A 26,156-nucleotide genomic window follows, 5' to 3' on the forward strand; every position below is an offset into this window, starting at 1 on the left:
TCTGCCGTATACTAGCACCGCGCGGAGCTGTCTCTGCCATATACTAGCACAGCGCGGAGCTCTCTCTGCCGTATACTAGCACCGCGCGGAGCTCTCTCTGCCGTATACTAGCACCACGCGGAGCTGTCTCTGCCGTATACTAGCACCGCGCGGAGCTGTCTCTGCCGTATACTCGCACCGCGCGGAGCTGTCTCTGCTGTATACTAGCACCGCGCAGAGCTGTCTCTGCCGTATACTAGCACCGCGCGGAACTGTCTCTGCCATATACTAGCACAGCGCGGAGCTCTCTGCCGTATACTAGCACCGCGCAGAGCTGTCTCTGCCGTATACTAGCACCGCGCGGAGCTCTCTCTGCCGTATACTAGCACCGCGCGGAGCTCTCTCTGCCGTATACTAGCACCGCGCGGAGCTCTCTCTGCCGTATACTAGCACCGCGCGGAGCTCTCTCTGCCGTATACTAGCACCGCGCGGAGCTCTCTCTGCCGTATACTAGCACCGCGCGGAGCTGTCTCTGCCGTATACTAGCACAGCGCGGAGCTCTCTCTGCCGTATACGAGCTCTCTCTGCCGTATACTAGCACCGCGCGGAGCTCTCTCTGCCGTATACTAGCACCACGCGGAGCTCTCTCTGCCGTATACTAGCACCGCGCGGAGCTCTCTCTGCCGTATACTAGCACCGCGCGGAGCTCTCTCTGCCGTATACTAGCACCGCACGGAGCTCTCTCTGCCGTATACAAGCACCGCGCGGAGCTCTCTCTGCCGTATACTAGCACCGCGCGGAGCTCTCTCTGCCGTATACTAGCACCGCGCGGAGCTCTCTCTGCCGTATACTAGCACCGCGCGGAGCTGTCTCTGCCGTATACTAGCACCGCGCGGAGCTCTCTCTGCCGTATACTAGCACCGCGCGGAGCTCTCTCTGCCGTATACTAGCACCGCGCGGAGCTGTCTCTGCCGTATACTAGCACCGCTTGGAGCTGTCTCTGCCGTATACTAGCACCGCGCGGAGCTCTCTCTGCCGTATACTAGCACCGCGCGGAGCTCTCTCTGCCGTATAATACACCGCGCGGAGCTCTGTCTGCTGTATATTAGCACCGCACGGAGCTCTCTCTGCCGTATACTAGCACCGCGTGGAGCTGTCTCTGCCGTATACTAGCACCGCGCGGAGGTCTCTCTGCCGTATACTAGCACCGCGCGGAGCTCTCTGCCGTATACTAGCACAGCGCGGAGCTCTCTCTGCCGTATACTAGCACCGCACGGAGCTGTCTCTGCCGTATACTAGCACCGCGCGGTGCTCTCTCTGCCGTATACTAGCACCGCGCGGAGCTCTCTGCTGTATACTAGCACCGCGCGGAGCTCTCTCTGCCGTATACTAGCACCGCGCGGAGCTCTCTGCCGTATACTAGCACCGCGCGGAGCTCTCTCTGCCGTATACTAGCACCGCGCGGAGCTCTCTCTGCCGTATACTAGCACCGCGCGGAGCTCTCTCTGCTGTATACTAGCACCGCGCGGAGCTCTCTCTGCCGTATACTAGCATCGCGCGGAGCTGTCTCTGCCGTATACTAGCACCGCGCGGAGCTCTCTCTGCCGTATACTAGCACCGCGCGAAGCTCTCTCTGCCGTATACTAGCACCGCGCGGAGCTCTCTCTGCCGTATACTAGCACCGCGCGGAGCTCTCTCTGCCGTATACTAGCACAGCGCGGAGCTCTCTCTGCCGTATACTAGCACCGCGCGGAGCTCTTTCTGCCGTATACTAGCACCGCGCGGAGCTCTCTCTGCCGTATACTAGCACCGCGCGGAGCTCTCTCTGCCGTATACTAGCACAGCGCGGAGCTCTCTCTGCCGTATACTAGCACCGCGCGGAGCTCTCTCTGCCGTATACTAGCACAGCGCGGAGCTCTCTCTGCCGTATACTAGCACCGCGCGGAGCTCTCTCTGCCGTATACTAGCACCGCGCGGAGCTCTCTCTGCCGTATACTAGCACCGCGCGGAGCTCTCTCTGCCGTATACTAGCACCGCGCGGAGCTCTCTCTGCCGTATACTAGCACCGCGCGGAGCTCTCTCTGCCGTATACTAGCATCGCGCGGAGCTGTCTCTGCCGTATACTAGCACCGCGCGGAGCTCTCTCTGCCGTATACTAGCACAGCGCGGAGCTCTCTCTGCCGTATACTAGCACCGCGCGGAGCTCTCTCTGCCGTATACTAGCACAGCGCGGAGCTCTCTCTGCCGTATACTAGCACCGCGCGGAGCTCTCTCTGCCGTATACTAGCACCGCGCGGAGCTCTCTCTGCCGTATACTAGCACCGCGCGGAGCACTCTCTGCCGTATACTAGCACCGCGCGAAGCTCTCTCTGCCGTATACTAGCACCGCGCGGAGCTCTCTGCCGTATACTAGCACCGCGCGGAGCACTCTCTGCCGTATACTAGCACCGCGCGGAGCTCTCTCTGCCGTATACTAGCACCGCGCGGAGCTCTCTCTGCCGTATACTAGCACAGCGCGGAGCTCTCTCTGCCGTATACTAGCACCGCGCGAAGCTGTCTCTGCCGTATACTAGCACCGCGCGGAGCTCTCTCTGCCGTATACTAGCACAGCGCGGAGCTCTCTCTGCCGTATACTAGCACCGCGCGGAGCTCTCTCTGCCGTATACTAGCTAAGCGCGGAGCTCTCTCTGCCGTATACTAGCACCGCGCGGAGCTGTCTCTGCCGTATACTAGCACCGCGCGGAGCTCTCTCTGCCGTATACTAGCACCGCGCGGAGCACTCTATGCCGTATACTGGCACCGCGCGGAGCTCTCTCTGCCGTAAACTAGCACCGCACGGAGCACTCTCTGCCGTATACTAGCACCGCGCGGAGCACTCTCTGCCGTATACTAGCACCGCGCGGAGCACTCTCTGCCGTATACTAGCACCGCGCGGAGCACTCTCTGCCGTATACTAGCACCGCGCAGAGCACTCTGTCGTATACTAGCACCGCGCGGAGCTCTCTCTGCCGTATACTAGCACCGCGCAGAGCACTCTGCCGTATACTAGCACCGCGCAGAGCTGTCTCTGCCGTATACTAGCACAGCGCGGAGCTCTCTCTGCCGTATACTAGCACCGCGCGGAGCTGTCTCTGCCGTATACTAGCACCGCGCGGAGCACTCTCTGCCGTATACTAGCACCGCGCGGAGCTCTCTCTGCCGTATACTAGCACCGCGCGGAGCTCTCTCTGCCGTATACTAGCACCGCGCGGAGCTCTCTCTGCCGTATACTAGCACCGCGCGGAGCTGTCTCTGCCGTATACTAGCACCGCGCGGAGCTGTCTCTGCCGTATACTAGCACCGCACGGAGCACTCTCTGCCGTATACTAGCACCGCGCGGAGCTCTCTCTGCCGTATACTAGCACCGCGCGGAGCTCTCTCTGCCGTATACTAGCACCGCGCGGAGCACTCTCTGCCGTATACTAGCACCGCGCGGAGCACTCTCTGCCGTATACTAGCACCGCGCGGAGCACTCTCTGCCGTATACTAGCACCGCGCGGAGCACTCTCTGCCGTATACTAGCACCGCGCGGAGCTCTCTCTGCCGTATACTAGCACCGCGCGGAGCTCTCTCTGCCGTATACTAGCACCCCGCGGAGCTCTCTCTGCCGTATACTAGCACCGCGCGGAGCTCTCTCTGCCGTATACTAGCACCGCACGGAGCTCTCTCTGCCGTATACTAGCACCCCGCGGAGCTCTCTCTGCCGTATACTAGCATCGCGCGGAGCTCTCTCTGCCGTATACTAGCACCGCACGGAGCTCTCTCTGCCGTATACTAGCACCCCGCGGAGCTCTCTCTGCCGTATACTAGCATCGCGCGGAGCTCTCTCTGCCGTATACTAGCACCGCGCGGAGCTCTCTCTGCCGTATACTAGCACTGTGCGGATCTGTCTCTGCCGTATACAAGCACAGCGCGGAGCTCTCTCTGCCGTATACTAGCACCGCGCGGAGCTCTCTCTGCCGTATACTAGCACCGCGCGGAGCTGTCTCTGCTGTATACTAGCACCGCGCGGAGCACTCTCTGCCGTATACTAGCACCGCGCGGAGCTCTCTGCCGTATACTAGCACCGCGCGGAGCTCTCTGCCGTATACTAGCACCGCGCGGAGCACTCTCTGCCGTATACTAGCACCGCGCGGAGCTCTCTCTGCCGTATACTAGCACCGCGCGGTGCTGTCTCTGCCGTATACTAGCACCGCGCGGAGCTGTCTCTGCCGTATACTAGCACCGCGCGGAGCTGTCTCTGCCGTATACTAGCACCGCGCGGAGCTCTCTCTGCCGTATACTAGCACCGCGCGGAGCTCTCTCTGCCGTATACTAGCACCGCGCGGAGCTCTCTCTGCCGTATACTAGCACCGCGCGGAGCTCTCTCTGCCGTATACTAGCACCGCGCGGAGCTGTCTCTGCCGTATACTAGCACCGCGCGGAGCTCTCTCTGCCGTATACTAGCACCGCGCGGAGCTCTCTCTGCCGTATACTAGCACCGCGCGGAGCTCTCTCTGCCGTATACTAGCACCGCGCGGAGCTCTCTCTGCCGTATACTAGCACCGCGCGGAGCTCTCTCTGCCGTATACTAGCACCGCGCGGAGCTCTCTCTGCCGTATACTAGCACCGCGCGGAGCTCTCTCTGCCGTATACTAGCACCGCGCGGAGCTCTCTCTGCCGTATACTAGCACCGCGCGGAGCTCTCTCTGCCGTACACTAGCACCGCGCGGAGCTCTCTCTGCCGTACACTAGCACCGCGCGGAGCTCTCTCTGCCGTATACTAGCACCGCGCGGAGCTGTCTCTGCCGTATACTAGCACCGCGCGGAGCTCTCTCTGCCGTATACTAGCACCGCGCGGAGCTCTCTCTGCCGTATACTAGCACCGCGCGGAGCTCTCTCTGCCGTATACTAGCACCACGCGGAGCTCTCTCTGCCGTATACTAGCACCGCGCGGAGCACTCTCTGCCGTATACTAGCACCGCGCGGAGCTCTCTCTGCCGTATACTAGCACCGCGCGGAGCTGTCTCTGCCGTATACTAGCACCGCGCGGAGCTCTCTCTGCCGTATACTAGCACCGCGCGGAGCTCTCTCTGCCGTATACTAGCACCGCGCGGAGCTCTCTCTGCCGTATACTAGCACCGCGCGGAGCTGTCTCTGCCGTATACTAGCACCGCGCGGAGCTCTCTCTGCCGTATACTAGCACCGCGCGGATCTCTCTCTGCCGTATACTAGCACCCCGCGGAGCTCTCTCTGCCGTATACTAGCACCGCGCGGAGCTCTCTCTGCCGTATACTAGCACCGCGCGGAGCTGTCTCTGCCGTATACTAGCACCGCGCGGAGCTGTCTCTGCCGTATACTAGCACCGCGCGGAGCTGTCTCTGCCGTATACTAGCACCGCGCGGAGCTCTCTCTGCCGTATACTAGCACCGCGCGGAGCACTCTCTGCCGTATACTAGCATCGCGCGGAGCTCTCTCTGCCGTATACTAGCACCGCGCGGAGCTCTCTCTGCCGTATACTAGCACTGTGCGGATCTGTCTCTGCCGTATACAAGCACCGCGCGGAGCTCTCTGCCGTATACTAGCACCGCGCGGAGCTCTCTCTGCCGTATACTAGCACCGCGCGGAGCTCTCTCTGCCGTATACTAGCACCGCGCGGAGCTCTCTCTGCCGTATACTAGCACCGCGCGGAGCTCTCTCTGCCGTATACTAGCACCGCGCGGAGCTCTCTCTGCCGTATACTAGCACCGCGCGGAGCGCTCTCTGCCGTATACTAGCACCGCGCGGAGCTCTCTCTGCCGTATACTAGCACCGCGCGGAGCTCTCTCTGCCGTATACTAGCACCGCGCGGAGCTCTCTCTGCCGTATACTAGCACCGCGCGGAGCTCTCTCTGCCGTATACTAGCACCGCGCGGAGCTCTCTCTGCTGTATACTAGCACAGCGCGGAGCTCTCTCTGCCGTATACTAGCACAGCGCGGAGCTCTCTCTGCCGTATACTAGCACCGCGCGGAGCTCTCTCTGCCGTATACTAGCACCGCGCGGAGCTCTCTCTGCCGTATACTAGCACCGCGCGGAGCTCTCTCTGCCGTATACTAGCACCGCGCGGAGCTCTCTCTGCCGTATACTTGCACCGCGCGGAGCTCTCTCTGCCGTATACTAGCACCGCGCGGAGCTCTCTCTGCCGTATACTAGCACCGCGCGGAGCTCTCTCTGCCGTATACTAGCACCGCGCGGAGCTCTCTCTGCCGTATACTAGCACCGCGCGGAGCTCTCTCTGCCGTATACTAGCACCGCGCGGAGCTCTCTCTGCCGTATATTAGCACCGCGCGGAGCTCTCTCTGCCGTATACTAGCACAGCGCGGAGCTCTCTCTGCCGTATACTAGCAACGCGCGGAGCTCTCTCTGCCGTATACTAGCACCGCGCGGAGCTCTCTCTGCCGTATACTAGCACCGCGCGGAGCTCTCTCTGCCGTATACTAGCACCGCGCGCTCTATTGTTCCATGTCCGTTACAAACGGCAGCCAATAGAACGTTGCGGCTCTTCAAGCAGTGACCCCGTGGCCCCGCGTGGCGTTTCTGGGCGTTACCTTCTTGCCACCGAGGTCGGCCGTGGTGACGCCCTCCGGCGACTTCTGGAGAACGCGGATTTTATCTCCCAGGTGATTGGTTCGGAAAATCTGCGTCGGACACAAGAGACTGGCGGTTACGCTTTCAGGAAGAGGAGGCGTGTGGGTAATCATGTTATAAGTATGTTACTGCGGCTGCACCGGCAAGGAACTCCTCCCAAAATGAAACTGTAGCTGAAGTTAACTTGTCTTTGCTTACGGTGCACAAACGCCATCGGCCATTTTAAATCCCCACGCGGACAGTTTTTTAAAAATAAAATGACATCCATAGAGCAACTATATAATTTAAAATGCACGTACAGTACACACGAACACATGTATATACACATGCACACAGACACGGGTATATACATACAGACACGGATGTATACACACACACACACACACACACACACACACACACAGACACGGATGTATACACACAGACACGCATTGGTGTATACACGCACGCACACATACACGGGTGTATACGCACACAGACACAGACACTGGTGTATACGCACACGCACACAGACACTGTGTATACGCACACGCACACAGACACTGTGTATACGCACACGCACACAGACACGGGTGTATACGCACACGCACACAGACACGGGTGTATACGCACACGCACACAGACACGGGTGTATATACAGAGGGAATATGATCTATATTTTTAGGTGTGCAATATTTTTAGGTGTGCAAAGGGGATATGAAGCCCCACTCCCACCTCCCCCCCCGCTCCCGCCTCCCCCCCGCTCCCGCCTCCCCCCCACCCCCCACACCTTCTCCATGAGTTGTTGGGACATTGAGGAGGATTCCATAGTGTAAATCTGCAAAAAACGGAGCAAGATCAGGGAAACAGCACAGGGATGGGAGCCCCGAGTTCAGGGAAACAGCGTAAGGATGGGACCCCCGAGTTCAGGGAAACAGCACAGGGATGGGACCCCCGAGTTCAGGGAAACAGCGTAAGGATGGGACCCCCGAATTCAGGGAAACAGCGTAAGGATGGGACCCCCGAGTTCAGGGAAACAGCACAGGGATGGGACCCCCGAGTTCAGGGAAACAGCACAGGGATGGGACCCCTGAGTTCAGGGAAACAGCACAGGGATGGGATCCCCGAGTTCAGGGAAACAGCATAAGGATGGGACCCCCGAGTTCAGGGAAACAGCACAGGGATGGGACCCCCGAGTTCAGGGAAACAGCGTAAGGATGGGACCCCCGGGTTCAGGGAAACAGCACAGGGATGGGACCCCCGAGTTCAGGGAAACAGCGTAAGGATGGGACCCCCGAGTTCAGGGAAACAGCGTAAGGATGGGACCCCCGAGTTCAGGGAAACAGCACAGGGATGGGACCCCCGAGTTCAGGGAAACAGCGTAAGGATAGGACCCCCGAGTTCAGGGAAAGAGCACATGTATGGGACACCCTCCCCCTCCGAGATCAGGGAAACAGGACAGGCATACCCCGAGATCAGGGAAACAGCACAGGAATGGGACGGCACCCACCCCTCCCCCCGAGATCTGGGAAACAGCACAGGGATGGGATCCCCCAAGATCTGGGAAACAACACAAGGATAGGACCCCCGAGTTCAGGGAAAGAGCACATGTATGGGACACCCTCCCACTCCGAGATCAGGGAAACAGTACAGGGATGGGAGCTCCCGAGTTCAGGGAAACAGCACAGGGATGGTACCCCCAAAGATCTGGGAAACAGCACAGGGATGGGATCCCCCAAGATCTGGGAAACAGTACAGGGATGGGAGCTCCCGAGTTAAGGGAAACAGCACAGGGATGGGACCCCCCAAGATCTGGGAAACAGCACAGGGATGGGATCCCCCAAGATCTGGGAAACAGCACAGGGATGGGACCCCCTGCTGCTGAGCTCTGGAGATGGGGATTATACAGCCTGAAACTAAAAGGGTTAACTCCGTCACTGCCAAAGGGGCCAGTAATAAACTGCAAGAATATAACAGGTGCAAACGGTCCATGATCTACTGTACAGCAGAGATTCCCAACCGGGGAACGTGAGGCGTCTCCAAGGGGCTCGCCCAAAATAAATCAGTGCTGGCAGTTCCCAGGCAGGATAGCGGGGTCCTGAGCCCGTGTGGGGACTGCGCACTGCATAATCCCCCAAACTGCCCCTCAGTGTGTGCAGGCAGCATGGGGGTACAGCTGTCACTCACTGCGGGAGCTTCCAAAGTCGCTCCCCACAGTGCTTTGCACCCACAGCAGCAAGGCATTGTGGGGCGTAACTTTGGAAGCTCCCGCAGTGAGTGACAGCTGTACCCCCATGCTGCCTGCCCACACCGAGGGGCAGTTTTGGGATTATTAAGTGTGTGTTCCCCCCACGAGTTCAGGACACTATATACAGCCTGGGATCGGTCACACAGTGTCAGCGACAGTCTGAGGGGTCGCCAATAAGATTTATTCATTAGGGGGGTAAAACGTGCTTGGGACAGACATAATGCTAAAGCCTAAGTAAGAAAGAAAGCCCCAAAGGCCAAACAGGGTCGGAGGTTTTACAGCGGACAGGAGAACGGGCAGCCACGGGCTTCTTATCCACCGCCACATTCCGTGTTCCTGTGGGGTCTGCGTGGCTTTGAGTTAGGAGACACGTGGTTCTGAGTTACCTGCGCTGCTCCGATAGATTGCGCCAGGACCGGGAGCAAACTGCCGTCACTCACACACAGACACACACTGTCCGGGCTCAGCGCCTGCAGGAGTAACACAAACACAACACAAACCATGAATTGTGGGACACCACGGTGTCATTTACAGGCAACACAACAAGAAAACCAAGCAAACAAAGAACCCACAAACCTCCAAACCCCCTCCCCCAAATCTCCAGCCCCTATACCGGACTAATTATTTCCTTCTCATAATTATGGGTCATATAGTTCAATCTTTTGGCTAAAACATGTTAAGCTGCAACACGTCAAGGTAACACACACGTGCACACGCCCGCACATACACACTTTCAGCAGGTACCTGCACTACGGATTCTATTCTGCGCACCGCAGAGTTAACACGTTCCCTTTCCACCCCCGAGCGCTCCCGCTGTACCTGACAGTGTACGCGGCGCGGCACATAACATTTTGCATATATGAGCTCTTGACCTAAAGAGCTAGCAATCTAACTATTGAGCCCGAGTCACAGGACGTAAAGTGACTGGCGCAGGCGCACCCTGGGACCTCAAAGGCTTTAGCACCGAGCGCCGCATTCCCCCGTGACAAATATACACGCTTCCAGCTGTCGGAGTATTGCGCCCGCGCGCGTCCAGCTGTCGGAGTATTTCGCCCGCGCGCGTCCAGCTGCCGAAGTATTTCGCCCGCGCGCGTCCAGCTACCGGAGTATTGCACCCACACGCATCCAGCTGTTGGAGTATTGTGCCCACGCGCGTCCAGTTGCCGAAGTATTTCGCCTGCGCGCGTCCAGCTACCGGAGTATTGCACCCGCACGCGTCCAGCTGTCGGAGTATTGTGCCCGCTTGAGTACAGCTGTCGGAGAATTGCGCACGCGCGCGTCCAGCTGTTGGAGTATTGCCAGAAAAGTAGTGGCTGTGGTGCTCAAAAGTTAAGGCCAATCCAATAAGCAACAAATGAAATCATCAAGTGAAGATTGAGATAATGTATGTGGCTATCATCACCTCCATTTTGGCCTAACCGACATTTTGAGTGTTTGCTTGTATGTATGCTTATTTGTTTCATTCGTGTATGATCTGTGAATGTTTGATTCTGCAGAGTATAGCTCCTAGATGTAACTCGCCCTTGTGTATTTCCTACGAGGCATGCAAGAATTGAAAATGCATTCGTAAGAGGTTTTTCCTGTCTTAGATATTCCTGCTGACTTTAGGTTCTGTTATCTGACAGATACAGTAACACACAAAGCTGGACACAGTAACTCCCTTATGTCACAAGGTTAAGGGCGGCCCACATATATGGTATATAGGATAAGAATATAGCGTATGCAGCATATTTAGGTATCAATATGTCTTTTTGTATAAGTCATCATATATTTTTTTATCTCTAAGCCAGCCCCCTTAAGGGGTGTATTACTCATTTTGAAATGTATAAAAATGTGATACCAAGCAATATGTTTTCAGAGGCTTGAGTTCTTTTTGAATTCTTGTCTCCCAATTGTGCCCTGGTACAGATAAACTCATGTTGTTACTTTTTGAACCCATGACTCATTGATTTTATTTCTGCACTTTCACAGGTGGCGCCCGAATAGGGACCCAACATCTCGGGACCAGGAAAGCCCAGACGGAGCAACTGCTACATTACTCAAACGTGCGCACTTGGAATAAGGTAAGGCTTTATCATTTTTAACAAAAAAAGCCAGTAGATTAATTGTTTGAGTAATCTGTAGACAGTTTGTTCTTTATGGGCAACCTACCTGAGTGACGGGACACCCTGTATCACGTGAGTTTATCAATATTATACTGATCAGGTATTGTTGTTGTTGTTGTTTTATATTATTGCCATAAACTCAGGTTACACCTTATGCTAAATGGCAGGCCAATTCAGGGCTCAGAAGGTGTAACAGTTAATAAGGTGGAAAGTCCCCTATACTTGTTGAGAGAATTATTGTGAAGGAACAGCAGGTAACTATTTTATTTTTTTAGTGCCACTGGTCCTTAACTCTATACTCTACTTATATTATACCAAGTGGTGGGGCACCTTATTGGTACCCGATCGACTGGCGTTGATCAGGGATAGGTCAGATTATACCTTATGCTAAATGGCAGGCCAATTCAGGGCTCAGAAGGTATAATAGTTAATAAGGTGATAAGTCTTAAAAAACTTGGAAAGAGAAAATTTTGTTAAGGAACAACAGGTGACTATTTTATTTTTTTAATACCACTGGTCCTTAACTCTATATTCTACCAAGTAGTGGGCACCTTATTGGTATATGGTCAGCTAACGTTGATCTGTGTAATACAGGAGAATTATGGGAAACCTACATTCTCAGTCGCCGGCGAAGGGTACGCCCCTTGAAAATATGTGTAGACTTTATGGCAATAATAATTTTCGAAAGTATAATAAGCTATGGATGAAACGTGCAGTTAGAGATATTGACAATTGCTACTGCTAGCCACAAGATGGCACTTTTAGTTTAAATATTCTATATTCATTAAGAAAAACTTTATTGAAGGACCCTAGTGCAGTCAGCAAAGATGAATGGGGTACATTAGTACAATGGGAAAAACACGCATCACAATTAGTCACAACATCTTTATACCCTGTGAGGGTAAAAGAAATAACACAGAAACCCAATGAAGTGTATCTTACAGAAGAGAGAGATTTCCTTTTAGACCCGGCCATGTGTACCCCTACGGTACCACCTGCCCTGTTGCCTCCTGCCCCTGCACCTATTCCCAGTATTCCCATTATCGTGCCTCCTGCCCCTGCACCTACTCCCAGTATCATGCCTACCGCCCCTGTACTGGCTCCTATTATTTCTTCTATTGCACCCACCGCTGTGCAAACACCACCACAACCCCCTCCACAGTCTGAGGTGTCCAAACAGCTTACACCAACACCTCCCGGCACACCTTTTGTTGTCCGTCGGATTGATTTTGATGATACACCACCCCCAGCCTACTCAGGACCCTCACAATCTTCCAAACATAAAACTCCCCAACCTTCATCTGACAGCCCAGAAAGCCCTCCATCTACCCCAAGGAGCATAAGACTCCTTAACAATATACTAACCAATCTTGCTTGCAATATTATGCCCAGACTTAGCCCTGTAAATCAAATTCTTGATGACCCAGTCGCATCCCGTACACGAAGCCAACAACCCCCAGTTGTGACCCCTGAAAATGTAAGTCTTCCCCCAGAAAACATTAATGTTACGCCAATGAGGGAAGTGACAGGGAACTTAGTTGAAGGTCGCCAGCCACAGATATACATCCCCTGGACACCAGGAGAAATACTAGCTTTAAAAACACAGTTTTCCAGACCTGAGGAAGATATTAAAGGGTTTTGTGAACAAATGCAGAGTGTTATTACAGCTTATGATCCAACTTGTGGGGATATAAAACATTTACTGACTGTAATTATGACCACAACGGAGCGAGGCAAATTTGTAAAACAATATGACAATGCAGGAGCAGCGGGAGCACCATGGGCACAGGTTGAAAACACACATAGATTACGGGATGGGAGAATCAGGTTACAGACAGATGTTCTGGCAGCACTAAGAGCAGCCTTTGCACCACGGGTTAATTGGGGAAAAATAAATTCTATGAAACAAAAGAAGGGGGAAACAGTGGAAGAATTTGCAGACAAAATTATTACTGCTGTTACTGCTTATGGGGGAATAAGGGACTCTGAAGCAAATGCAGTTCCTCTTATTGTGGCAGCTTACATAAAGGGTTTAGATCCTGAGATATCCAAGGGTGTAACTAGAGTACTCCTAGGATGGGAAAACAAACCAATGGTGGAAGTTATTGCAGCCGCCGCACATTTTGAGCGAAACTAAGTAGATTGTGAAGAAAAAAAAAAAAAACACGAGAGAGGGAGCAAGAAGAACTAATGAAAACCCAGACTGGTTTTTTTTCAAGGCAATAGAGGTAATGAGCAAAGGTCGGGAAAATAACCAGCAGAGGGGTAATAGGAATTATAATGATTACAATGAAGGATACAATGAAGGAGGGAATGGCGGGAGAAAAGATTGGTCCCAAGTACAGTGTTTCAATTGTGGTAAACTGGGACACACAGTCAAGAGGTGCAGAGCACCAAGAAATAATTCCAATCAGCAATACAATAATAGGGACAATTATCAAAACAGACAACAAGGATTTCAGAATCCACCCCCACACAATCCATCTGACAATATGTACAATTTAGGGTATGGAGAATGACGTGAGGAGACAGAAGAACAGGACAGAATTCTTTCACTTTTTAGACAGCACATTACACACTATTCCTCTATTCCAGTTGACAGTACTGGCCCTAATATTACCGTCCTTTTGGATGGTAAACCAGAACAGTTTCTTTTGGATACAGGAGCCTCATGTTCCACTATTTCAAAGGAAACTGCTCTTCGTTTTAAAACCAGTAACAAACCACACATAATGGTCAGGGGAGTAGGTAACAAACTGATAGCGCACCCACTATCCATCCCCCTAGCACTGACAATCGGAGATATTGATTTACAACACGAATTTTTAATGAGCCCCACATGCCCTGTTAATTTGATGGGGAAAGATTTATTGTGCAGGTTACAATGTACCATTGATTGCCGTTCAGACGGATCTGTGTATTTACAAATACCAGGTCATGAAGAGTCCATTATGCTTTTCACCTGCCCCCAGCAAGATAATATCTGTGTGTATAATTTAACCACAGAAAATTATGACGCCATTTTAAAACCACTACCTCATAGTTTATGGGCGTCTCCTGGCAACAGTACTGGGTACGTCTGGTCTGCTGCACCAGTACGGGTTAAATTATTTCCCAATGCAGTCCTCCCCAGAATTGGACAATACCCTCTCAGCAGAAATGCTTTACAGGGTATAGCCCCTATTATGGAGGAGTTATTGCAAGAAGGGGTTATAATCCCCACAAGCAGTGTTTGTAACACACCAATTCTACCAGTTATAAAACCCCACTCCGACCCACCAAAGTATAGGTTTGTGCAGGATCTACGAGCGATCAATCGCATTGTGCAACCAATTTTCCCTGTGGTCCCTCACCCAGCCACCATTTTGTCATCCATTCCTCCAACAGCTGTCTATTTCACAGTAGCCGATTTGTCTTCAGCATTTTTTAGCATTCCGTTACACAAAGACAGTCAATATCTTTTTGCATTCACATATAAAGGTCATCAGTACACCTGGACACGAATACCACAAGGGTACACAGAAAGCCCCGCCTTATTTTCACAAATCCTGCAGCGGGACCTTCAGGATGTACATTTACCAGAAGGGTCAGTGTTAATACAATATGTAGATGACCTATTGTTAGCCTCGCCCTCTTTGCAAGCCTGCAAAACTGACTCAGTGGCATTATTAAATACCCTAGCCACAAAAGGTCACAAAGTCAATAGGCAGAAATTACAGTTATGTCAATCAAAAGTACTGTATTTGGGTCAAATTTTATCACCAGGTCACCGCTCAATTAACCCAGATAGAATCACGCCTATCCAGTGTGTGCCCAGGCCACGGACACAGAAAGAACTCAGAGGTTTCCTAGGAATGGCCAGATATTGCAGACAATGGATATCCAATGTTTCAGCTATTTCAGACCCATTACAGCAGCTAACACGTAAAGGTGTAGCTCAACCAGTTCCTTGGACTGAGGAGACTGAAGAAGCGTTCTGCACGCTAAAAAAGAGTTTAACCTCAGCTCCTTCATTGGGCTTGCCCAATTGTACATTACCTTTTACCTTATACTGCCACGAGCACAAGGGACATGCCTCAGGAGTTTTAACTCAAACCCATGGCACCCGACAGCGTCCCGTGGCTTACTACAGTACTAGGCTTGACTCAGTGGCACAGGCGTTCCCGCCGTGTCTCCGATCTGTGGCGGTTGCCGCAATTCTTGTTGATACTGCTCAAGCTATTGTACAGGGACATATCTTACAGGTACATGTACCACATGCAGTATCCACATTACTTCTACGAAGATCCTCACAGCTCACTAACAGTAGATTAACTAAGTACGAGATTATATTACAGGGCTCTGAAAATATAACCGTACATCGATGCACTACACTCAATCCAGCAACACTGTTACCATCACCTGACGCAGGTCTGCCACATGACTGTATCACTGACACAGACACAGTGACACATGTCAGGGACAATCTGTTTGAGGTTCCTATCACATCAGCTGATTTAGAGATCTTTGTGGATTGGTCCTCTTTTATTGACACATCCGGTACAAGGTGTACAGGATATTCTGTGGTAAGCAGCACTGAAGTGCTGGAATGCAACTCCCTCCCCTCTCACTATTCTGCTCAGATAGCAGAATTGGTTGCTTTAACCCGTGCATGTTTCCTAGCAACGGGTAAAACGGTAAACATATACACAGATTCACGATATGCATTTGGAGTTGTACATGACTTTGGCGCCCTCTGGCGTCTACGGGGATTTATCACAGCTGCAGGTTCCCCAATACACAGCAGGTAAAAAATTTATTGGAGGCCTTACTCCTCCCTCACTCACTAGCTGTAATTAAAGTTGCAGAACACACCAACTCAACTGACCCACTCTCACGAGGCAATGCTTTTGCTGATTCCACGGCTAAGCAGGCGGCCAGAAGGCCGTATGTGCAGGCATATGCTATAACTACCCAACCCACTGACACACCAGTTACAGTACCATTAGATCTTATGTTTTTCTATAAACAATTAACTGCTGAGGTTGTTCAGGACTGGACAACCAAGGGTCATCAATGTAGAGAAGATCTTTGGTATGGCCCCAATAACAAACCAGTTTTACCCCCAATAACAAACCAGTTTTACCCCCCTCTTTGGAACCATACATTTTGCGAATGGCCCATGGGTTGGCCCATTCACATAAGGGGAGTATGCTGTTATCCATCAGGAATGACTGGTTTGCCCCTAATATTGGGCCTAAAGTAGAGGAATTTTGTTCCACATGTTATATTTGCCAGCTTCACAATATTGGCAAACATGCTCCAGTCGGTACAGGTAAAATCTTGTGCCCCCAAGGTCCTTTTCGCAATTTACAAATCGATTTTATCGAAATGCCTCGCAGCCTGCATTACCAATATGTACTGGTAGTTGTTTGCATGTTTTCAGGCTGGGTTGAAGCATACCCTTGTCAGCACGCGGACGCGCGCTCAGTGGCTAAGAAGTTGCTACAGGAGTTCATACCTAGATATGGGATTCCACAACACATTTTTTCAGACCAAGGAACACATTTCACTGCCGCTATAGTCTAGGAACTGGCTAAGGTGTTGGGTATTATTTACCATCTACATTGCCCATATCACCCTCAGAGTGCAGGGAAAGTTGAGAGAACCAATGGAGTTCTCAAAAATAAGATCAGCAAAATTTGCACTGAAACCAAATTACACTGGCCAGACGCGCTGCCCTTGGCGCTTATGTCAATAAGGAGCGCTCCACAAGGCAAAACTAAATTAACACCTCACGAGATCCTGATGGGTAGACCCATGATTACTGCAGGGAGTTTACAGTTATTGATGCATGATCATGCTATGACTGATGATTTAATTAGCGTCTACTGTGTGAAATTAATGCAATTGCTTCAGTCTCTCCATTCTCAGGTGAAGGCCACAAAGTCTATTAAGGAGAATACAAAGCAGCATCATCTAAAAGAAGGAGACTGGGTGATGGTCAAACATTTCCTACGCAAAAACGATCTCCATCCCAGGTGGCGTGGACCATTCCAGGTGCTACTCACAACCAACACTGCAGTAAAAGTTGCTGAATTATCTTCGTGGATACACATTACTCACGTAAAAATAGTGCCGGCACCACCGTAAACAGCTAACAAAGACAAAGAATCATCAAGCCAGTGTTTTGACGGGTTTTTCCCTGACCACTGACCAACAGTTCGTGTATCTAGGCATAATAATCCTAGAACATTTAACCACCGAGGAATTAAGACTTCAGGCAAGGCCCGGTCTTAAACAAACAATTTGTTGGGTTTTTTTGGACTCAATATTATCAAGGCCCGGTCTTAAACGAACAATTTGTTTTTATCAGGACTCAATATTATTTTTATGCTTTAGAGTGTGTTTTTAAGATGTATGCTCCGCTAAACAAGATCAGCCTACGTCATCCAGATGATGATAAGGCAGTACTAGGGATGATCGGTTTTGCAACATTTGTAATGTTTATTGTTTTATGGTCACATCATTTTGCAGACAACCATACAATCTTGCACAATACTACACAGGTTAATGAGTCACATGGGAATATATACAATGATTCCCTGCCATACTCTAGTGGCCCCCAACGACGCAAGAGAGAATTACATTTAACCCCTTGGGGAAAAGATAATACGTTTATTGACGTTTGCAGATCTGTGTATATTAAATCAGGGGTAAGGGAACCCTGTTGGGTGTGTGGATATATACCACATACACAAACAGCCCCTTGGGTTGGGATACCTTATACTAATGCCGAATTTAGAAAAGGAAATGTCAATTTGAATTTGTTTACAGGGAACATTTCTAAACTTTTAAACCGAATTCCACTGGTAAATGAGGTTCCTGTAGGTGGATTTTACATAAATTACACTGGGAACAACAATCAATTTATGGGCCAGGTGCCTCCACCAACTAATGAAACTTGTGTAAACATATATTTACAGCCTGGAACTAAAAATTTACAGGGAGGATGTGGCCTTAATTTTTTCAGTTTTAATTAAGATAGTAAAAGGTGCTTGCACAAATTCTAGTTTACCAAGGGGAGTGTATTGGCTTTGTGGAAAATGGGCCTACAGAGTATTACCATGTGGTTGGACGGGGTCTTGCTATCTAGGTACAATTGTACCTGCCTTTACAATGACTCACTGGCAGGATCAGGAATAGCAGAGCCACTTCCAACACACAGGGGTTGAAAAGTAGTCTATGGAAAGAACAATTTTGGGCTAGCTTATTTCCTAATGTAGGAGTTGGGTTACTATATGACAGGTTCAATGTACTTACAGATGTACTGGATGATGTCCTCAATCATACAACTACATCCATTAATTTACTCAACCAGGAACAGGTACAGATTAGATTAATGGCCCTACAGAATAGAATGGCTCTAGACTATATTTTAGCATCGAAGGGGGGCGTATGTGCCCTCGTTAAAGAGCAATGTTGTGTTTTTATTAGAGATCAAAGTGGTAAGATTGAGCACGAGCTAGAGAAGATCGCAGAGATACAGGAGAGATTAAGGAAAAACGGAGATGAGGGATGGGACCCGTTAGGAATTACCAAGTTGGTTGGTTTCCTAGGAGCGAAACTGATGAATGGAATTGTCTGTGTGTTTGCAGTTCTGATTGTTTTGTATGTCTGTGTCATGTGCAGTAAATCTATACTGCAAAGGTGTGTAACACCCTCTACCCAGGCCATGCCACTGATCACAGACGACACTACGGAAGATGCAATCTCAGAAGGAAAAGTCAGTCCTCCTCAATGGAATACAGATGAAAATGATGGCAGAAAGACCAACCTGGCTGATATGATAGCCAACAGCTCTGTGAGTTTCCAGAACTATCAAAGCCATGCAAATTTGGGCCCTCCAGGCCAGTGCAACGCTTCTGAGTTTTATCTGAATTATCCTTAAAAGACTATGATTTCAAGAATAAAAAGAGAGGACTGTGAAGATTGAGATAATGTGTGTGGCTATCATCACTTCCATTTTGGCCTAACCGCCATTTTGAGTGTTTGCTTGTATGTATGCTTATTTGTTTCATTCGTGTATGATCTGTGAATGTTTGATTCTGCAGAGTATCGCTCCTAGATGTAACTCGCCCTTGTGTAATTCCTACGAGGCCTGCAAGAATTGAAAATGCATTCGTAAGAGGTTTTTCCTGTCTTAGATATTCCTGCTGACTTTAGGTTCTGTTATCTGACAGATACAGTAACACACAGGGCTGGACACAGTAACTCCCTTATGTCACAAGGTTAAGGGCGGCCCACATATATGGTATATAGGATAAGAATATAGCGTATGCAGCATATTTAGGTATCAATATGTCTTTTTGTATAAGTCATCATATGTTTTTTATCTCTAAGCCATCCCCCTTAAGGGGTGTATTACTCATTTTGAAATGTATAAAAATATGATACCAAGCAATATGTTTTCAGAGGCTTGAGTTCTTTTTGAATTCTTGTCTCCCAATTGTGCCTTGGTACAGATAAACTCATGTTGTTACTTTTTGAACCCTTGACTCATTGATTTTATTTCTGCGCTTTCACAACCATGATGCCATAATTGAGAATCCATGTGACGATGGAGCGCCCCCACTTGTTATGAGGCAAACCGGAAGGGAATAGTGACTAGTGGAGTCTGCCATGTACACTATAATAAAAAACAATCCAGCTATATAATATGAAGGACAATGTCCGTCGTAACCAGTAAATGTTTAAAGCACTGCGGCTCTTTACCTGTGTTACGTCAGGGGCACTCTGACCATCATAGGTGTGCAGTCCATCCGTGGTAAATTCAGACAGGTAGTAGATATAGGTGAAGCACAGCCGAGGAAATCCTTTATCCAATGTCCATACAGGAAGAAAGGGTAGGCCCTCCAAACTGACGAAAAAGTAAATTTATTGCAAGACTGACATACAGTGCGTTCTATCAGTCCCTTTATGGCACTGTATGTTAGTCTTGCAATAAATTAACTTTTTCGTCAGTTTGGAGTGGCCTACCCTTTCTTCCTGTATGGACATTGGATAAAGGATTTCCTCGGCTGTGCTTCACCTATATCTACTACCTGTCGGAGTATTGCACCCGCGCGCGTCCAGCTGTCGGAGTATTGCGCCCGCGCGCGTCCAGCTGCCGAAGTATTTCGCCCGCGCGCGTCCAGCTGCCGGAGTATTGCACCCGCACGCGTCCAGCTGTCGGAGTGTTAAGGGTACCCACCGCCCCGCCCCTCACCTCTCTCAGAGCCGCCTCGTACCGCTCCATCCTGCGCTGGTCATTGAGTTCCCCGAAACGTGCCCGGTTCCAAGTGATGTGGGCTCCGCAGTGACACGCGGGACGCTGTGCGGACGTCTCGCTCTGCTCCCCTGTGCTGCAGGAATAAGAGAGGGGGGGGGGGGGGAAATCACTCAAACCGGGGCAGGAAAAGGAGCGGAGGGAAGAGGCGGCAGGTAACGGTGTGTGATGCCATATACTCCCTGAGTAAACCCTTCCCTGCCAGGGGGGAAATGTAACACACTGCTCTGCACTGATATACACAGCAGCTTGGCAGTGCAGGGCCAGCTGCGTAACCCCTTCCCTGCCACACGGGTCAAGGGGTCAGTCTCTCCTAGGGGCAAAGTGTACTAATGGCAGTGACATGGTTAAGGGGTCAGTCTCTCCTAGGGGCAAAGTGTACTAATGGCAGTGACATGGTTAAGGGGTCAGTCCCTCCTAGGGGCAAAGTGTACTAATGGCAGTGACAGGGTTAAGGGGTCAGTCTCTCCTATGGGCAAATAGTACTAATGGCAGTGACAGGGTTAAGGGGTCAGTCTCTCCTAGGGGGCAAAGTGTACTAATGGCAGTGACATGGTTAAGGGGTCAGTCCCTCCTAGGGGCAAAGTGTACTAATGGCAGTGACATGGTTAAGGGGTCAGTCTCTCCTAGGGGCAAAGTGTACTAATGGCAGTGACATGGTTAAGGGGTCAGTCTCTCCTAGGGGCAAAGTGTACTAATGGCAGTGACATGGTTAAGGGGTCAGTCTCTCCTAGGGGCAAATAGTACTAATGGCAGTGACAGGGTTAAGGGGTCAGTCTCTCCCAGGGGCAAAGTGTACTAATGGCAGTGACAGGGTTAAGGGCTCAGTCCCTCCTAGGGGCAAAGTGTACTAATGGCAGTGACATAGTTAAGGGGTCAGTCCCTCCTAGGGGCAAAGTGTACTAATGGCAGTGACAGGGTTAAGGGGCCAGTCCCTCCTAGGGGCAAAGTGTACTAATGGCAGTGACATGGTTAAGGGGTCAGTCCCTCCTAGGGGCAAAGTGTACTAATGGCAGTGACATGGTTAAGGGGTCAGTCTCTCCTAGGTGCAAAGTGTACTAATAGCAGTGACATGGTTAAGGGGTCAGTCTCTCCTAGGTGCAAAGTGTACTAATAGCAGCGACATGGTTAAGTTAAGTGACATCTGGGTGATTGATGCCTCCCTGACACCAATAAGTATTTTTACAGTTATTATATAAACACAGGGGGCTGAGGCCTGGGAGGGGGGGGGGATTTCCTCAGGCTGCTCCCTTCTGTCTGATGTCTCTGTGTGTTCCACAGGCAAAGCCCCCTCTCTCCCCCTCCCCTTATCATTATGGACTCTCTAAGGACGGAGGGAGGAGGGGGGATTACGGGTAGAGGGAGTCCTTGACTGACGAACATTTAACCAGAGGCCCTAAAATATGTGTAATAATTTTTGCTTGAAGCACGGCTGGACTAGTTTAAGGAAGCCAATTAGATACCTTCTTTAGGTTGTGTGTTGCCCGGCTATGTGAGATTTAATAGCGACCTTCGGAGTGGGAAGGGGAGGCGAGTTACCCGGTTTTCGTGAGGCTGTACCACACGCAGTAGTCATCCTGGTGAGCGGTCAGACGTAGCTCCTCCCCCTGCGCCACGGGACTCTCCTCTGGCAGGAAGTACACGCACTGCATCCAGTGATCTCTCCACTAAACCAGCCACAAGCACAGGGTGAGATATTGCACGTCACTGAGTGATACACCTGCCTCTGCACGGGTCTCTTGGCTCTGCACCTCCTAAGCTGTGTAATGCTGCCGCATCGTACATTGTTAGGGGCCCTATTGAAAGCACAGGAGGGTCACTATACATGTGCTCATTGGCGACACCCAGAATCCTGTATACAGTGTCACAAAGTACTGTCACTATACTGTGTCTCTGTGTGCGTCTGTCTCCGTGTGTGTGTCATTGGGCATGCCTTCACCCTGCAGTGGACTGACTAGGGATGAGATATATAGACTATATATCACGTAGTGTTACTGTCCTGCTAACGGTTGGGCGGGGCAGATATACATACACACACAGTAAGAATGTCTTAGGCTAAGGCCCCGCTGCCTCAGAGCACGCACTGCAGACAGGCGGCGCGTGGAGAGGCACTTGACCGCTATCTGCGGTCTGTAGGGAGCAGGAGGCGTGGCCAAAACGGGTCGGGTGGGCGCAGCAATGACGTCGGGGGGCGGGGCCATCACTGTGTCAGGGGGTTCCCTCCCCCGCCTCCCCGCTCCCCAAAGCCTCCCTGAGGACAGAGTCTGTGGGAGGGAGCAGGGGGGCTCCCGTGGTGCTGCAGCTGCTTTTCCCTCCTCCCGAAGCCCTCCCCTCCTCCTCTCCGAAGCCCTCCTCTCCTCATTGGCTCACAGCCACACCACGTGACGTGTCGCCACTTGGGATTACAATTCTCTTGCATCCCCTGGCGGCTGACGCGTCACAGCGTGTAGTGAGCTGTGCAGCCAGGGGGGACTGGGACCGGCTCGGGAGGACACCATCACATGGTGAGTAGCGCGCACGCGGCCGCAGCGGAACCAAAGCCTTAGACAGGTCTGCAACCTGGTGACACGTGTGCTCCTTTGCATGTCATTTCCCAGAATCCCTTGCTGCAGTGGGAGCACTGTATCCTAGGGGAAAATGGTTGAAAGGCAGGGTTGCAGACCTGTCTAAGGCTAAGGCCCCGGTCTCTCCGCTGTAACGCGCGCCCGCGATATTGGCGGCGCGTTCAGCCGATTCCCCGGTCTGCAGCTCACTGCAGGAAGAAAGACTGGGGGGGGCATGGCGGAGGAGTTACGGGGGCGCGGCCATTACGTCACCCGGCAGGTTCGCCCTCATTGGCTGAACCGCCGGGGGCGTGCCTAATCGCTCGACGCGAGTCCTGCCCTCAATTTTATTGAGAGCAGGAGCAACTCTCGCCCCAGCGCTGCGGCCCCCCCTCGCAGCGGGCCCGGCACCATTGAGGGGAGGGCTCTCGTCCGTGCAGCGTCCGCCACAGCGGACGCTGTAGTAGGCAGCGGGGGCAAGGCCTAAGACATGTGAATGTGCTCACAAGTAATATTCTTTATTGGAGAGATGTGTGTGTGAATAATAATATAAAAATAATGTGTGGTGAAGACCTACTTCATGTCTCAAATTACAAAGCCAGTATAACCAACCTCACACTGATGAGACCCACAAGGTCGAAACAGTCTGTCTGTGAGTGGGTTTACTGGATTTGCATCTCATCCCATGCTATGTTTAAAAGCTGTATTTAAAGCAGCCTGCATTGGCTCAAGGGGTTTCCATGTAATGTGGTCTTGAGAAAAAGTGGCACTGTGTGCTCATTTGCATGTCATTTCCCAGAATCCCTTGCTGCAGTGGAAGCACTGTATGCTAGGTGATAATGGCGAAAAGCAGGGTTGCAGACCTGCCTAAGACATGTGAATGTGCTCACAAGTAATAAAATATATATATATATATATATATATATATATATATATATATATTATATATATATATATAGATATATACACACACACACACACACACACACACACACACACACACACACACACACGTGTATAGAGCCTGTGGCCCTTGCTGTGGGAGGTCTCCTTACCGGGCCGGGCTGGGATGTGGGATGCAGCCAGTGTGGCTCCATACTGCATGTGACTGTCCCCTCAGGATCCATATCCATGTCCCACCAGGACAGGACAACCTGAGCCGCTCCGGAGGCCAGAGACCTAATGCGCACGGGGTGAGAGGCCGCGGAGCTGCTGACCTGCTGGCTGAAATCCACCCTGCAGGGGGAAGATACACAATATAAACATACACAGAGGGCCCTTTATTCTGTGATCTCTGTGGGAGGAGCCAACGGCCATATTAAAAGCGGGTCAGAGGTTTGTATGATCTCTCATGGAAGCTCCAGAATCCCGAGTGCAGCCCCGCTGGCAGCAAAGGGTCAATAAGAAGCCCCCGTACCTGAAGACGGCGAGAACGTCGCTGAGCGGGCGGAAGTCACTCTGGGACACCTGGTTCAGTTGGATGTCGCACACAGACGGGCCCCCGGGGCAGCTCTCCATTTCCGTCGGGGACCGGATCTCCTCAGATCCCAGGCGCAGGGGGAGGAGCTTGTTCCAGCTCCACATCCTATGAGATTCCACCAGCTGAGCGTACACCGTGGCCCGGTGAGGGACCGCCTCCCACTGATCCTGCACAAACCGACAGGCAACGGCTCAGCGGCACGGCACACCGCGGCACAGAACAATGGCTCAGCGCCGCCGCACACCGCAGCAAGGCACAATGGCTCAGCTGCACAGAACAATGGCTCAGCAGCACAGCAACACATTGGCACACCGTGCCACAGGCCTTGCGGTTCAGCGAGACTCAATCTCAAATTCAGTAAACTGTTGTAAAAAGTGCGGCCAACAGCACTAGCTATTTTATACATACATATAATATACATACATCATACTTATATATACATACACACACACCCACATACATATTTTATCATTCAAACAGACGCCCCAATATCGGCCAGTAAGGTTGCGGTAACGCCTGGCGCCTGTGATTACGTGTGGGAGGGACACGGTATCCGGGTCACGCACCTGCATAAGGTTCTGCTGAGCGTGTTCGTAGCTGGGCAGAGCTCCTTCCCCTATGAGCTCCGTGTCAAACAGCTCAGTGATCAGGATGTTGGCGCGGGCCTGCATGTCTCCGCCTGCACAGCAAGGAGAGTTAGAGAGAGGGAGGCGTCCCCGAAATATCCCACCACTCATCTTCATCAGGTGCCGCCAGGGCCATGTGTATCACCCCAAAATAAAAAAAGAATTGGGGGCGGGGGGATACCCACTCTCCAGTGTCAGTTTAACGCAGGGGAACTGTAAATAAATCACTTAAAAAGGGGTCTCCTTCCTGTACATATGGAGTAACCGTGATGTTGATAACATTGCTTTATCTTGTAAGCCAACTGGCACTGCTCCGTTACCGCCCCGGCAAAGGTTAAACAAACCCCACTAATATCTATACCCTGCAGAGTCCTTTCACTTGTGATCTCTTATCAGGAACCCTTTCTATATGGTATGTGTCCGTGATAACGTGTTTCCGTGTTCCATTGGGTCACATCCCCAGCGCTCGCTCACCTGATCCCACCGTCACCTCCGTTGAGTGCTTGTTGATGATTTTGATCTTGCCGCTGAAGCCGTTCTTTTCCACTATCCGCAGCGCAGTGTCAGCCATCGGCTTGAAAACCTGCGATAGACAACGTTACGCCACCATGAAACCTTGATGTAGCGGCTCTGCTACCTTCACTGGTGCAAACTTCCCCCCACCCAAACATCATATTCATGGTATTCTCCCATATCCACGTGTGACCCCTGTGGGTCCCCGTGACATCCTCCTTCTCTTAAAAATTCAAGCTTTCATTATCAAAGTTTCCACATTTGAAAGACACGACTGCCGAGTGATCGCACGTGAGGAGTGATCGCCCCGCACCTCGATGGCGTAGCAAAAGTCTGCGCCCGCTGTGATCGCCATCATGGACAGGAGTCCCGTGCCTGTCCCGATGTCCAGAACCATGGCCTCCTCTCCGCGCTCCTTCACTCTGCGCACCGCCGCCCGGATACCTTGGTAATACTTCTCGTTCTGCGAGGGAGAACAGGCGTGTCAGAATGGCGGTTATCACGGAACGGAGCGTTACTGAAACGCCAATGCTGACCAAATCAGAGGGGTTCGTATCACTCCAGCATGGTCTTCAATAACGTGAAAGCCTAATCACACAAAGATGTAAGCATGTTCCGTGTATCAATGTTCTGCGTATGTGTGGTATTTTCTGCTGTATGATGTCACAGGTTAGGGATGATGCGATGTCATAACACAAAAAGCCCCATTGACACAATTACACTTCCTTAC

At 51.4% G+C, this 26,156-nt stretch overlaps 1 protein-coding gene across 7 annotated transcripts in view; it reads right to left on the minus strand.

Moving 5' to 3' along the window:
• The window catches only part of PRMT7 (protein arginine methyltransferase 7), a 33,669-nt gene that overhangs the window by 5,848 nt on the left and 1,665 nt on the right, over positions 1-26,156 (minus strand). For 6 of the 7 annotated variants that reach the window (XM_075576928.1, XM_075576926.1, XM_075576930.1 and 3 more), the window contains exons 4-13: positions 25,740-25,889; positions 25,388-25,496; positions 24,854-24,966; positions 24,225-24,454; positions 23,863-24,043; positions 21,804-21,931; positions 20,205-20,340; positions 9,239-9,322; positions 7,395-7,442; positions 6,586-6,675 (exon numbers count right to left, since the gene is read on the minus strand). In XM_075576928.1, coding sequence (XP_075433043.1) covers positions 6,586-6,675; positions 7,395-7,442; positions 9,239-9,322; positions 20,205-20,340; positions 21,804-21,931; positions 23,863-24,043; positions 24,225-24,454; positions 24,854-24,966; positions 25,388-25,496; positions 25,740-25,889 — 1,269 coding nt within the window. The remainder of the gene's footprint in view (positions 1-6,585; positions 6,676-7,394; positions 7,443-9,238; positions 9,323-20,204; positions 20,341-21,803; positions 21,932-23,862; positions 24,044-24,224; positions 24,455-24,853; positions 24,967-25,387; positions 25,497-25,739; positions 25,890-26,156) is intronic. The other variant, XM_075576929.1, reaches the window with a different exon arrangement.

Source organism: Ascaphus truei, chromosome 19 (assembly GCF_040206685.1).
Source record: "Ascaphus truei isolate aAscTru1 chromosome 19, aAscTru1.hap1, whole genome shotgun sequence".
NCBI lineage: Eukaryota > Metazoa > Chordata > Amphibia > Anura > Ascaphidae > Ascaphus > Ascaphus truei.